Here is a 12,187-nt window from a genome sequence, read left to right as displayed (position 1 = left end):
AGGAGACATTTGCAGGGAACTAAGAGTCATATCGCTAGGAGAGTCTTGAAAAGGGATTTTTTATTTCAGTGTTACTTTTTCTAGAAATACAAACTTGCAATCTGAGGTTGAACTCTGAAGCTTCAGAATCTTTTCCTTGCAAAGCATGCAAAATAATAAGGTACTCACTCTTCAAACTGAATAACATAACAATTGGCATTGGGGTTAGATTTCCTTAAATAATCTAATTTGACCTAACTAGATTTATACTTGTTTATCAGAAATCTTTTTGAACCTGTGTTTTCTGTTTTTACTTTCCACATGACTAGTAATTTTCAGGAGTGTGTCTCACTGTGTGGTATTGTCAGAGATTATGCCACAGCCAAGAATTTAAGAACACAGACTCTGAAATGAGACTAAATTTATTTAAATTCCACCTTCACTATATGACATTGGCATTTAGTTTGCTCATCTACAAAATGAAGATATGATAGCACCTACCATGAAGTAATATTGTTACAAGAATTTCTTGTTAGAGACAAGGGCTGGGCATGTAGCCTAGCAGAGAAGATGCCCATGTCCCATGTTCGAGTACCTGGGTTTGACCCCTGGCCCTGCTTCTGACCGTGGCCCCCTGCTGATGCACATCCTAGGAGGTAGCAGTGATGGCTCAAGTATTTGAGCTCCTGCCACCAATTTGAGAAAACTGAACTGAATTTCCAGCTCCTGGCTTAAGCTCAGCCCAGCCTAGCCTTAGCCATTGCAGGTGTTTAGAAAGTAAAGTAATGGGGCCGGCGCCGTGGCTCACTAGGCTAATCCTCCGCATTGCGGCGCCGGCACACTGGGTTCTAGTCCCGGTCAGGGCACCGGATTCTGTCCCGGTTGCCCCTCTTCCAGGCCAGCTCTCTCCGGTGGCCAGGGAGTGCAGTGGAGGATGGCCCAAGTACTTGGGCCTTGCACCCCATGGGAGACCAGGATAAGTACCTGGCTCCTGCCATCGGATCAGCGCGGTGTGCTGGCTGCAGCGCGGCGGCCATTGGAGGGTGAACCAACGGCAAAGGAAGACCTTTCTTTCTGTCTGTCTCTCTCACTGTCCACTCTGCCTGTCAAAAAAAATTTAAAAATAAAATAAAAAATAAAAATAAAAGCCAGGAAGAGAGGGCAGGTGTCTACCCTAGCAGTTAAGATGCCCATATTCCCTTTGGAGTGTCTGGTTCCACTCTTTTCTCCAGCTTCCTGCTAGTGCAGACCCTAGGAGCCGCTGGTGGTAAGTATTTGGATTCCTGCCACCCACATAGGAGATCTGGATTAAGGACCCTGCTCCTGACTTTGGGCCCAGCCCAGCCTAGCCCTGGCCCTTGTGGACATTTGGGGAGTGAACCAGTAGATGGGAGCACTGTTACTCTCTTGCTTGCTCTGTCTCTCAAATAAGTAAATAATTATTTAAATTTCGAGGAAGAGGAAAATGATCATGTAAAGGAGCAGTCAGGTATTAAAAAGAAAACCAAGCAATGGTATTGACGTAGAAAACAACAGAAGAAAGTATTTTAAAGTGGAGAGAGTGGTCATGGAAAATGAAGACCATAACTTGCACGTTGGGCCTAGCAGCATGAAAGTGTTGGGGATGACCTTTCCAGCAGCGATTTGCATAATGGTGGAGGTGAACCCAACCTGAGGAGCGAATGAGGTCGACAAATGTGAACAGTAACGTGGGCAACATGGCGTTAGCTTCCATGAGGACAGGACAAGGCGATAACTGGACTGGGAAAGGGGTTAGGGAGGGGATTTTTGATTTTTCAAAGATCAGAGAAACTTGATTACACTCATTTAAATGATTATTCAGTGACTTCCATGGAGAAGAGGGTGTTGAGTAAACAGGATAATGGATAGATCTGTGCAAAACTGATGTGATCTGAAGCTCAAGCAGTAAAACTGGTCTTAGTTATGAAGACAGCCAAATTTAGTATAACAAGGAAACAAGGAAAACAGTGAATATATCAATATAGAGAGTATAGAGGGGCCGGCACTGTGATGTAGCGGGTTAAGCCGCTGCCTGCAATGCTGACATCCCATATGGGTGCCTGTTGAAGACCCGGCTGCTCCACTTCTGATCCAGCTCTCTGCTATGGCCTGGGAAAGCAATGGAAGATGGCCCAAGTCCTTGGGCCCCTGCACCCGTGTGGGAGACCTGGAAGAAGCTCCTGGCTTTGGATTGGCACAGCTCCGGCCATTGCGGCCAACTGGGGAGTGAACCATCAGATGGAAGACCTCTCTCTCTCTCTGCCTCTCCTCTCTCATAAATAAATCTTAAAAAAAAAAAAACTGGTATATATACACCATGGAGAGCTATTTTCTAATGAAGGAATTATTGAATATAAATGGAGTCCTAGAAGGGCTCTTTATCTTTTTTCTTTTTTCTTTTTTTTTTTTTTTTACAGGCAGAGTGGACAGTGAGAGAGAGAGAGAGACAGAGAAAGGTCTTCCTTTGCCGTTGGTTCACCCTCCAATGGCCGCTGTGGTGGGCGCACTGTGGTGGGCACACCACGCTGGCCCGAAGCCAGGAGCCAGGCGCTTCCTCCTGGTCTCCCATGCGGGTGCAAGGCCTCCACTGCCTTCCCGGGCCACAGCAGAGAGCTGGACTGGAAGAGGAGCAACCGGGACAGAATCCGGCACCCTGACCGGGACTAGAACCCGGGGTGCCGGTGCCACAGGCGGAGGATTAGCCTACTGAGCCGCAGCACCAGCCGGCTCCTGATCTTGAGGCTCATCACTAAAAATCAGTTTCTTTGAACCTCTTGCATTGTACACATAGGAGACGACCCATTTAAAAAAAAAAAAATGCTGATACATTGTGTGATAAGTAATGCAGATTTGATGAATCTGAGTACTTCATTAGTTCTTTGTATGGGATTATCTGGGGTTCAAACAGAAGATACATTCCTATTTGAACTAATTTTCGGCCAGCTTATCTCTTTTTATCTTTTTTTTATTTTTTATTTTTTTATTTTTGACAGGCAGAGTAGACAGTGAGAGAGAGAGACAGAGAGAAAGGTCTTCCTTTGCCGTTGGTTCACCCTCCAATGGCCACCGCGGCCGGCGCGCTGCGCTGATCCGAAGGCAGGAGCCAGGTGCTTATCCTGGGGTGCAGGGCCCAAGTACTTGGGCCATCCTCCACTGCACTCCCAGGCCATAGCAGAGAGCTGGCCTGGAAGAGGGGCAACCGGGACAGAATCCAGCGCCCTGACCGGGACTAGAACCCGGTGTGCCAGCGCCCCAAGGTGGAAGATTAGCCTATTGAGCCACGGTGCCGGCCCTCTTTTTATCTTATTTATTTATTTGAAAGCAGAGTTACAGAGAGGGAGAGATGGGGAAAAAGATACCTTCCATCCACTGGTTTACTCCCCAAATGGCTGCAATGGCCAAGGCCAAGGATGTGCCAGACCCAAGGTGCATGGAACTCCGTCCAGTTCTATCATGTGGTTATAGGGGCCCAAGGAGTTGGACCATCTTCCTCTGCTTTCCTAGTCACATTACCAGGGAGCTGGATCAGAAGTGATGCAGTGGTGGGGCCAGCGCTGTAGCATAGCAGGTTAACATCCTGGCCTGAGGCATGGCATCCCATAGGGGCACTGATTCTAGTCTCAGCTGCTCCTCTTCTGATCCAGCTCTCTGCTGTGGCCTGTGAAAGCAGTGAAGGATGGCCCAAGTCCTTGGGCCCCACCTGGGAGACCCAGAGGAGGCTCCTGGCTTCAGATCGGTGCACTTCTGGCCATGCGGCCAATTGGGGAGTGGGCCAACGGATGGACGACCTCCCTCTCTCTCTCTGCCTCTCCTCTCTCTGTGTAACTCTGATTTTCAAATAAATAAATCTTTAAAAAAAAAAAAAAGTGATGCAGTGGGGCCACCACTGTGGTGTAGCGGGTAAAGCCGCTGCCTGCAGTGCCAGCATCCCATATGGGCACTGGTTTGAGTCCTGGCTGCTGCACTTCTGATCCAGCTCTCTGCTATGGCCTAGGAAAGCAGTAGAAGACGGCCCAAGTCCTTGGGCCCCTGTGCCCATGTGGGAGACCTGGAAGAAGCTTCTGGCTTCGGATTGTTGCAGCTCCAGCTGTTGCAGCCATCTGGGGAGTGAACCAGCGGATGGAAGACCTCTCTCTTTCTCTCTCTGTGTAACTCTTTCCAGTAAATAAATAAATCATTAAAAAAAAAAAAGTAATGCAGCAAGGACTCAAACTGGCACCCATACGGGATTCTGGCATTACAGGTGGCAGTTTAACCAGCTATACCATAATACTGGCTCCTAAATTTAACTTTTAGTTATTTTCATTTTATTTGAAAAGGGAGAGAGGTCTTTTATCCACTGGTTCACTCTCCCCCAAATGCCTGCATGGACTCACTCCTAAGAAAGGAAGGGGTAGGTAGCATTGCTGAGACCAAAGGGGCAGTCAAGTTAAGAACTGAAGTGGGTGGCCGGTGTGTGGTGCAGCGGTTACATCACCAGTTGGGACACCCACATCCCATGTCAGAGTGCCTGATTCAAGTCCCAGATACTCTGCTTTGGATCCAGCTTCCTGTTAATATATACCTGGAAGGTAGGAGATGATGCTCATGTAACTGGGTCCCAGCCACCCATGTTGGAGATCTAGACTGAGTTCCTGGCTTCAACCTGACTGTTGTGGGCATTTGGGGAACAATCCAGCAGAGAGTAGATCTGTCACTTTGCCTTTCAAATAGATCAATAACTCTTTAAAATCTTTAAGAAGAAAACATACCCCATCTGACATTTTTCCCATGATAAATATATAGACTTTTAAAGTATCTAGATCTGAATTTAATTATTTTTGTGAAACAGACAAATCTCTCTTGTTGAGAATATATATCATTAAAGGCATTCTCTACTTTATGCGTAGGGGGTATCCCAGCATCGCGGCACCACTACTTGCAAACCTGGCATCCAAAAATGTGCTCATTTGATTCCCGGCTACTTCACTTCCCATCCAGCTTCCTGCTACTGCACCTGAGAAGGCAGTGGAAGATAACCCAAGTGCTTAGGTCTCTAACATCCACACGGGAGAGATGGAATTCTGGGCTCCTGGAAATGGCTTTTTCCGGCCCTGATGGTTGTGGCCATTTGGGGAGTGAACCAGCAGATGGAAGATCTCTTTCTCTTCCCCGCTCTCAGTCACTCTGCCTTTTAAATAAATAAATAAATCTTTAAAAAATAATAATTTGGGGCAGTGCTGTGGCATAGTGGGTTAAGCCACCATCTGCTCTGCCAGCATCCCATATAAGTGCTTGTTTGAGTCCTGGCTGCTTTCCTTCTGATCCAGCTCCCTGCTAATGCACCTGGGAAAGCCGTGGAAGATGGCTCAAGTCATTGGGCCCTCCACACACATGGGAGACCCGGGTGAAGCTCCTGGTCCTGGCTTCTGCTTGGCCCAGCCCTGGTCACTGCGGCCATTTGGGGAGTGAACCAGTGGGTGGAAGACCTCTCTCTCCCTCTCTCTCTGTAATTCTGCCTTTCAAATAAATAAATCTTTAAAAATAAATAATAATTATGTAGTAGGCAAGCCAGATGTTGCCTTTTCGTTAAAAAGTAACATTGTTGAATGTTTATGGTACATGGTTTTTTATAATGGAAAGCTTTTAATTTGTATCAAATTCTTAGAGGATTCTGTTACCTCAAAAATATTAAGAACTACTGCACTGTTGAAAACCTTCATTTATTAGAATTTGACTTATGACCATTTAATATCAATTACTATGTACATTTCCTCAGTGGAGGAAAGGGAAATGGAAGGTGCTTTACTTCAGAATTGTACTTCTACAAATTATTAATATAATTTTATATGAATACAATTTTTGAGGCTGACACTTTAAACATTAGACTTGGTTTTTACATTTATCAGTATTATAGTAGTGCTACAGTCTTTGTTACAAATAGATTTTGTGTTTGTCCTTAGTGCCGGGACCCTCTGGTGATAATGGCGTAAGTGTTACTATGATCTTGATGGCCTGGGTGCTTATTGCAGTGATCTTGTTCTTACTGAGACCTCCTAATCTAAGAGGATCCAGCCTACCCGGAAAGCCAACCAGTCCTCACAATGTAAGTGCTGTATGTTATACGTCCTTCTTAGGTGGGGGCGTGTGTGGTTGGGGAAGGGAATGAGTTTGGGATGAAAACCTACATTGGCAAAAGAGTCGCTCAACTCAGAGTAAGTTCTTCCTATGGAACCCTAGTAAGTCTTGTGGCCTCAAATGGCTTAATGTTTGTGGAGTTGAGTGTAGGAAGAAGCATAGTCCAGTCGCTCAAAAACAATTTTAAGATGAATTCCTGGCTTTTCACGCATGAGAAATATAAAAGATGATCCAACTTTTAACCCACAGCAACATTGCTCAACTGCTTCCCCTGCACTGCCCAGTTCCAGCATCTCACAGCTGATGCCTTGTCTCTCATGCTTCCAGAATCCCCACGCCTTGTTCCTAGCTTTAGTTCCAATGTTTGAGCCACTTCTGTCCTAGCTATTAAATACGGTAGACACACTGAGGCTGTCTGGCTAAATCCCTCCTGTTTTCTCATCAAGAGAGATCCTGTTTTCCAGGTCTGCATCACAATATAGCAAATGAGCTGGTTAAAGAAATGGTAGGAGTCACTCATGTGGATACATCTTGATAGTCATAATTAGAACTAGTTTAGAACCTTCTAAATGCAAAGTATGATAAGGTAACCCAACAAGGAGTTTTCAGTACTATCATTAAAGGAACTCCTCTATTAAATATTCTATTTTTCTTCTCTATTTGATTTGAAAATTTAAAAAACTTTCATGCATATGTTCACTACTTAAATTCAACTAGCCATTCTACATTGTATACACATTTCAAAATAGCATGTTGTACATAATAAGTATATGTAAATTTTACTTGTTTATTTAAATAGTAAGGGTTAAAACACTTGCGGGTGGATGTTTGTGTAGCATTTAAGATGCCACTTGGAGGATGGCATCTTGGTGCAGCAGGTTAAGCTGCCTCTTAAGATGCCAGCATCCCTGGTCAGCCTGCCAGTTCAAGTCTTGGCTGCTCCACTTCCGATCCAGCTCCCTGCTAGTGTGCCTAAGAAAGCAGTAGGAGATGGTCTGGATGCTTGGATCTTGGTACCCATGTGGAAGACAAAGATGGAGTTCCCAGCTCCTGCCTTCAGCCTGGTCCTGTCCCAGCATTGTGGCTGTTGGGAATTAGACCCAATGAATGGAAGATCATCTCCCTCCCTTTCCTCCTCCTCCTCTAGCTTTCCCTCCCCCTCCCCATCACTCTGCCTCTCGAGTAAATAAAAATAAATTTTCAAAGAAAAGATGTCACTTGGGACACATGCATCCCATATCTGAGTGTCTGGGTTCAAGACCTGACTCTGCTCCCAATTCTACCTTCCTGCTATTGGACTCCCTGGGAAGCAGAAGGTGATGGTTTAAGCAATGGGATTTCTGCTACCCAAGTGGGAGACCTGAATTCAGTTCCTAGCTCCCAGCTTTGGGCCATTCCAAGCTGTTGTAATTATTTGTGGAATAAACTAATGAATAATAGTTGGTTCTCTTTCTTCTCTCCCACCCACACCCCCCTCCCCTCCCCTCCCCTCTACTCTCCTCTCTCTCTTCCCTCTCTACCCCTCCCCCTCTCCTCTCCTCCCTTTCCTCTCTTCCCTCTTTCTCCCTCCCTTCTCCTCTCCTCTCCTCCCCTCCCCTTTCCTCTCCTCCCCCTCCCTCCCTCTCAGATAAATTAATTTTTCAAAAAAAAAAATGAGATGAGCATTCAGTAGTTAAGATTCCTGCATTCCATATCAGAGTACCTGAGTTCAATAACTGTCTCCAGCTCCTGACTCCAGCTTCCTGCTAGTGTGCAAACCCTAGGAGACAGCAATGTTACTCAAGTAATTGGGTTTGTGCAACCTACACAGAAGAGCTAGTTTTCAAGAAAGACCTGCTTTTCAAGAGACAGACATGCAGGATTTCAGACCCTAGAACTTAGTATGTTGTAGAGTAGAGGTTCCAAAAATAGCAGTCCTACTGCCCCAGGAATACCTGAGAAAATATACTGTCTGATTCCAGAGAGACATAACAATCACCCTGAATTAAGGCCTCATATAGCATGTCAGGGTAAACAAATAAAATCTTCCTGAAGATTCTAAAAGTTATGATCTCTGCCTTACTGTTCAGATGCTTTCAGTTGCAAATAATGAAAACCAATTCAAACAGATTTAATTAAGTGGTTTTATTGGTTTGCAGTGAACAAATCCAGAGAGAGTGTTTCCGATTAACAAATCCACAGAGCCATCAGAGACCTAGTTTGCCTCCGCTGTCAGCTTCATTCCAGGGTGGGCCCTCTTATGGCTGCCAGAAGCAAGAGGAGCCACTTGCTTGCTGCATCGTTGACATTCTGCGGTGACAGACAAAGTCTCTGGCTTCACTGTAGCGAGTGGGCTGAAGCTACCTTTCTTGGTTTGACTATCAGCCCTGGAGCTGGCAGGGAGAGTCACATCACTGCTGGGCCATTTCCCTTTCTTCCACGCCACAGGGAAGAGTGAGTGAAGCATTGATGGACCACCATGTTAATCTAGAGTTCCCTTGTGTGAAAACCTGAGAAGTCTAAATAAGTATAGCATTTGGGATGGAAGGTTTGGGGAGCTTTGTTGCTCTTGTATGTTAGATTGGATGCACTAGGACTTAAGAACTGTGTTAAATAGCATTTCTTTGTAAAACCAGGGACAAGATCCACCAGCTCCTCCTGTGGACTAACTTTGTGATATGGGAAGTGAAAATAGTCAACACCTTGCACGACCAAATGAACGAAGATGACCAGAGTACTCTTACCCCCATTAGAACTGTTTTTCCTTTCGCATCTGCAATATGGGATGGTATTGTTTTCATGAGCTTCTGAAATTTCACTTGCAAACTTATTTTTGCTTCCTGTATTATCACATTCCTATCTACAGTATATTTGAGTAAATGATTATATTAAAAGATACATGGGGCTTTTTGGTTGTCCTAAACTTAAACATTCCACTCATTCTGTTTGTAACTGTGATCATAATTTTTTGTGGTGATTTCTGGCCTGATTGAAGGAAATTTGAGATATCTGCACTTAAATATTTTAAATAATTTTGATAGGTTTTTAAATTTTTTTTCATAAGGTATTTATGAAGTTATTTGGGGTTATCTGGGATTGTATGAAAAAGAATTAGAACTACACCATATTTAAATTTACCTTGGTAGTTTATTTGTGGATGGCAGTTTTCTCTAGTATTTGGGACTGTGGTAGCTCTTGAAGTATTTTACAAACTACAGCTGAAATCTGTGGCACCCATTAGAGAACTGGCTTATGCCTAGAGTAGGAGAGGGAAAGAAATGAAATGGTTGTTTATTGGTCCCCCACCATTAAAAGTGTCTATTGTTAAAATTTAAATAAACACGATTCATCAATATATGGTGGGTGACTTATGGTCCATTATGTGACATTTGTAAGCCACTGTACACTAGCCTTACAAGGTTCCTGAAAGGAGGAGGAAGAAGTAATTCTGCCTTTGCCAGGGGTAATCTATATGATGATAATTTATAGTATAATTTATTTTTAAAATGAGTGCCTCTCAGGAAGCTTCTTTTCTGTCCTATCACATGTTAAATGAAATTATCTTCAGTTTGTATTGGGGCCTGGTAGGTTATTTGAATGCCTCTTTTCTTTGCCTTTTTCTTTTTGAAGAAAATTTTTGAGTCCTGTTATCCCTCTTAGAAAATGTGTAATCTTAATATACTCCAAGGGGAAACATGGACAGTGAGAAGCAATCAAGGGTATTTTTTTTCAGCTCTGATCTCATTCTCTTTGATTATGGGATGGATCAGCGTAGGAAGGAGCATTAATAGAAGTGAAAATTTGCAGTGTGTGTGAGAAGTAAAAGGTTACATTTTCTTGCTCGGTTTGAAAAAAAGTGAATACAAATGGCATTTAAAAATGTCTGTGTGACTGATGTGACTGATGTGACTGTGGGATTGTTTTCCTGGCACCTGATTGCAGATGATTTATGGGAGCTAGAAGACACTTGGTGATTAATGTAAGGATGCTTCCCATGCCCCACCCGCTGTAGCCGCTCTAACAATTCAGCGTATAGCTCTGAGAAATTATTTGTGTGACTTGAATTCTCTATATCACTGTAATATTTAATACTCTAAAGAATTATGTGACACTCACAGGCTATTTTCCCCTTCATTATCATTACATTCTAGACCATAAACATCGTAAGTGTTTCATCTCATTATATAGTCCTACACTGGCTACTTGCCTCCTCCTCGTGCATCCTGGCTTTGTGCATCCTGGCTTTGTGCCCCACTTCTTGAGATAATAGAACCAACTGTTAATTGCGCTAATAGAGGGGTAGTGTGACACAGGTAAGTTAAATTCTAGACAGCTGAGCACCACAGAGTGACGGGTTTTCCTCTTGCCGTGGGCACCTGGAAGCCTTCCCAGCTGTATCACTGATTCAGTATTTAAAGCAGAAAGGGCTGGAATAGATAAGTTATAAGATAGGGCAAAATCCTGCAGCTTTTGTTTTTCTGCTCTTGCCCCTGGAGTTCTGAAGGCTTGCGCATGTATCCCAACAGTCTGTTCTTTGACCTGCTAGAAAGCCGACTGCTGGCAGAGCAATGGATGTATTCACTGAACCTGAGACTCTCAAGTAATGGAAAATGGCTTTGGTTGAAGAAGTGGTCAAAACATGGATTCAGAATATCTAGTATTAGAGACCCGGAAGTGTGGATCCTTATTCCTAGTTCTTCATTTCTGTCACATTCACTTAATTGACATTACATCTAAATATATTAGCCTTTTCCACTATGCATCATCTGTTTGGTAGCAGAAGTTCTTAACGAAATGCTGAGTCTTGGTGTTTCTGCTTATGACATTTCTCTGCATTCTTCGAAAGGACGGTGTGCTGCACAGAAAGGGTCCTGTGAACCTAATGATTTATATACTTAACGCTACCAGCTTCTACAGGTGGCCTTTTTATTGAGCCCAAAATGATTACTTGGCTTAAAACATTCATCTGAATTGTGGCTCTAATTCTTGTTTTAAAAACACATGTTAATAAGAAAGATAAAAACTTACATTTTTTCGCTATTTGCTCTTTTAACATTTCACAAATGCCATTTAGAATTTTTGTTTTAGAGTCATTTAATATTCTTTTTTTGCAAAATAATGGTCTTTTTTTCCTTTCCATATGGAAAAGGTAAACATTGGAACTATCTACAGTAAAAGATTTTATGTATTTCTCCAAGCACTTCCCCATACCCCATGGTCAACAAGTCATATTTTATAACCTTAGAGATTTTCCAGAGTAACTATTGAGTACAGCTATTCCATAGCTACTTTTAGTGTCTTTGTGATATGCAAGGTGATAATGTTTATGGATTACCGATATCTTAAAAATTTTCAAAGGAACCATAGAAATTTGTCACTCTGTGTGCTTAAATTTGACCAGCTTAGTTTAAGACACAGAACAGCAATTTGAAGAAGGAAAAATAAACAGTTAATGAGTTAAATTTTGTTTGCAATAAGAGATTTAGTCTTATAATATTTCTAAATAAAAATCATGTGTTATATCTGATTACTTTGTTAAAAGCAAAAGTGGTCATGTGATAGGCTAAATGTTAATTGCTGTTTTATAAATGTTTAAATCATGCCAAACAAATCATATCTGTGCCATCCAGGGTTTATTGTTAATCTTTTACTGAGTACTTGGATTGGGATAAAGGGCTTGTACTATGCACTTTTTATTAATGAATAAATAGAAAATGTTAGTAACACTCTTTGTATTCGGTTTGCCTTTTGTGGGAAGAGAGGCAAGTATTGCTTGCTTAGTAAAATTAGCATCCCGAAACTTATCACTAACTAAAGACATTCCTAAAAGAATGTTAAATTGTAGGGAAAGTATTTATATTTTAGTAGTGTGGGGCCAGTATATGGAAGAGATTCTAAGAATTACATTCTGATTATATTATTTCTTCTTTCTCCTCCTCCTCTTCCTCTTCTTTGTGTTTATTTTATTTGAAAGAGCAACAGAGAGAAATTGATCTTTTTTTTTTAAATATTTATTATTTGAAAGAGTTATAGAGAGAGGAGAGGCAGAGAGAGAGAGCATCTTCTATCCCATGGTTCACTCCCCAAATGG

At 42.7% G+C, this 12,187-nt stretch overlaps 1 protein-coding gene across 3 annotated transcripts in view; it reads left to right on the top strand.

Annotated features, from left to right (window-relative positions):
* SMIM14 (small integral membrane protein 14) overlaps positions 1-11,822 on the top strand; it is an 81,228-nt gene extending 69,406 nt beyond the window's left edge. For all 3 annotated transcript variants that reach the window (XM_051842486.3, XM_089325350.1, XM_070068124.2), the window contains exons 4-5: positions 5,943-6,085; positions 8,733-11,822. In XM_051842486.3, the coding sequence (XP_051698446.1) occupies positions 5,943-6,085; positions 8,733-8,765 (176 nt within the window). In that variant the 3' untranslated portion in view covers positions 8,766-11,822. The remainder of the gene's footprint in view (positions 1-5,942; positions 6,086-8,732) is intronic.
* The last annotated feature ends 365 nt before the right edge of the window (positions 11,823-12,187 follow it).

The sequence above is a fragment of the Oryctolagus cuniculus genome, chromosome 2 (genome assembly GCF_051225735.1).
Source record: "Oryctolagus cuniculus isolate XC-2025 breed Fujian yellow rabbit chromosome 2, ASM5122573v1, whole genome shotgun sequence".
NCBI classification, from domain to species: domain Eukaryota; kingdom Metazoa; phylum Chordata; class Mammalia; order Lagomorpha; family Leporidae; genus Oryctolagus; species Oryctolagus cuniculus.
Note: the sequence above shows the minus strand (reverse complement) of the source record. Positions and strands in the feature narration are given on the sequence as shown.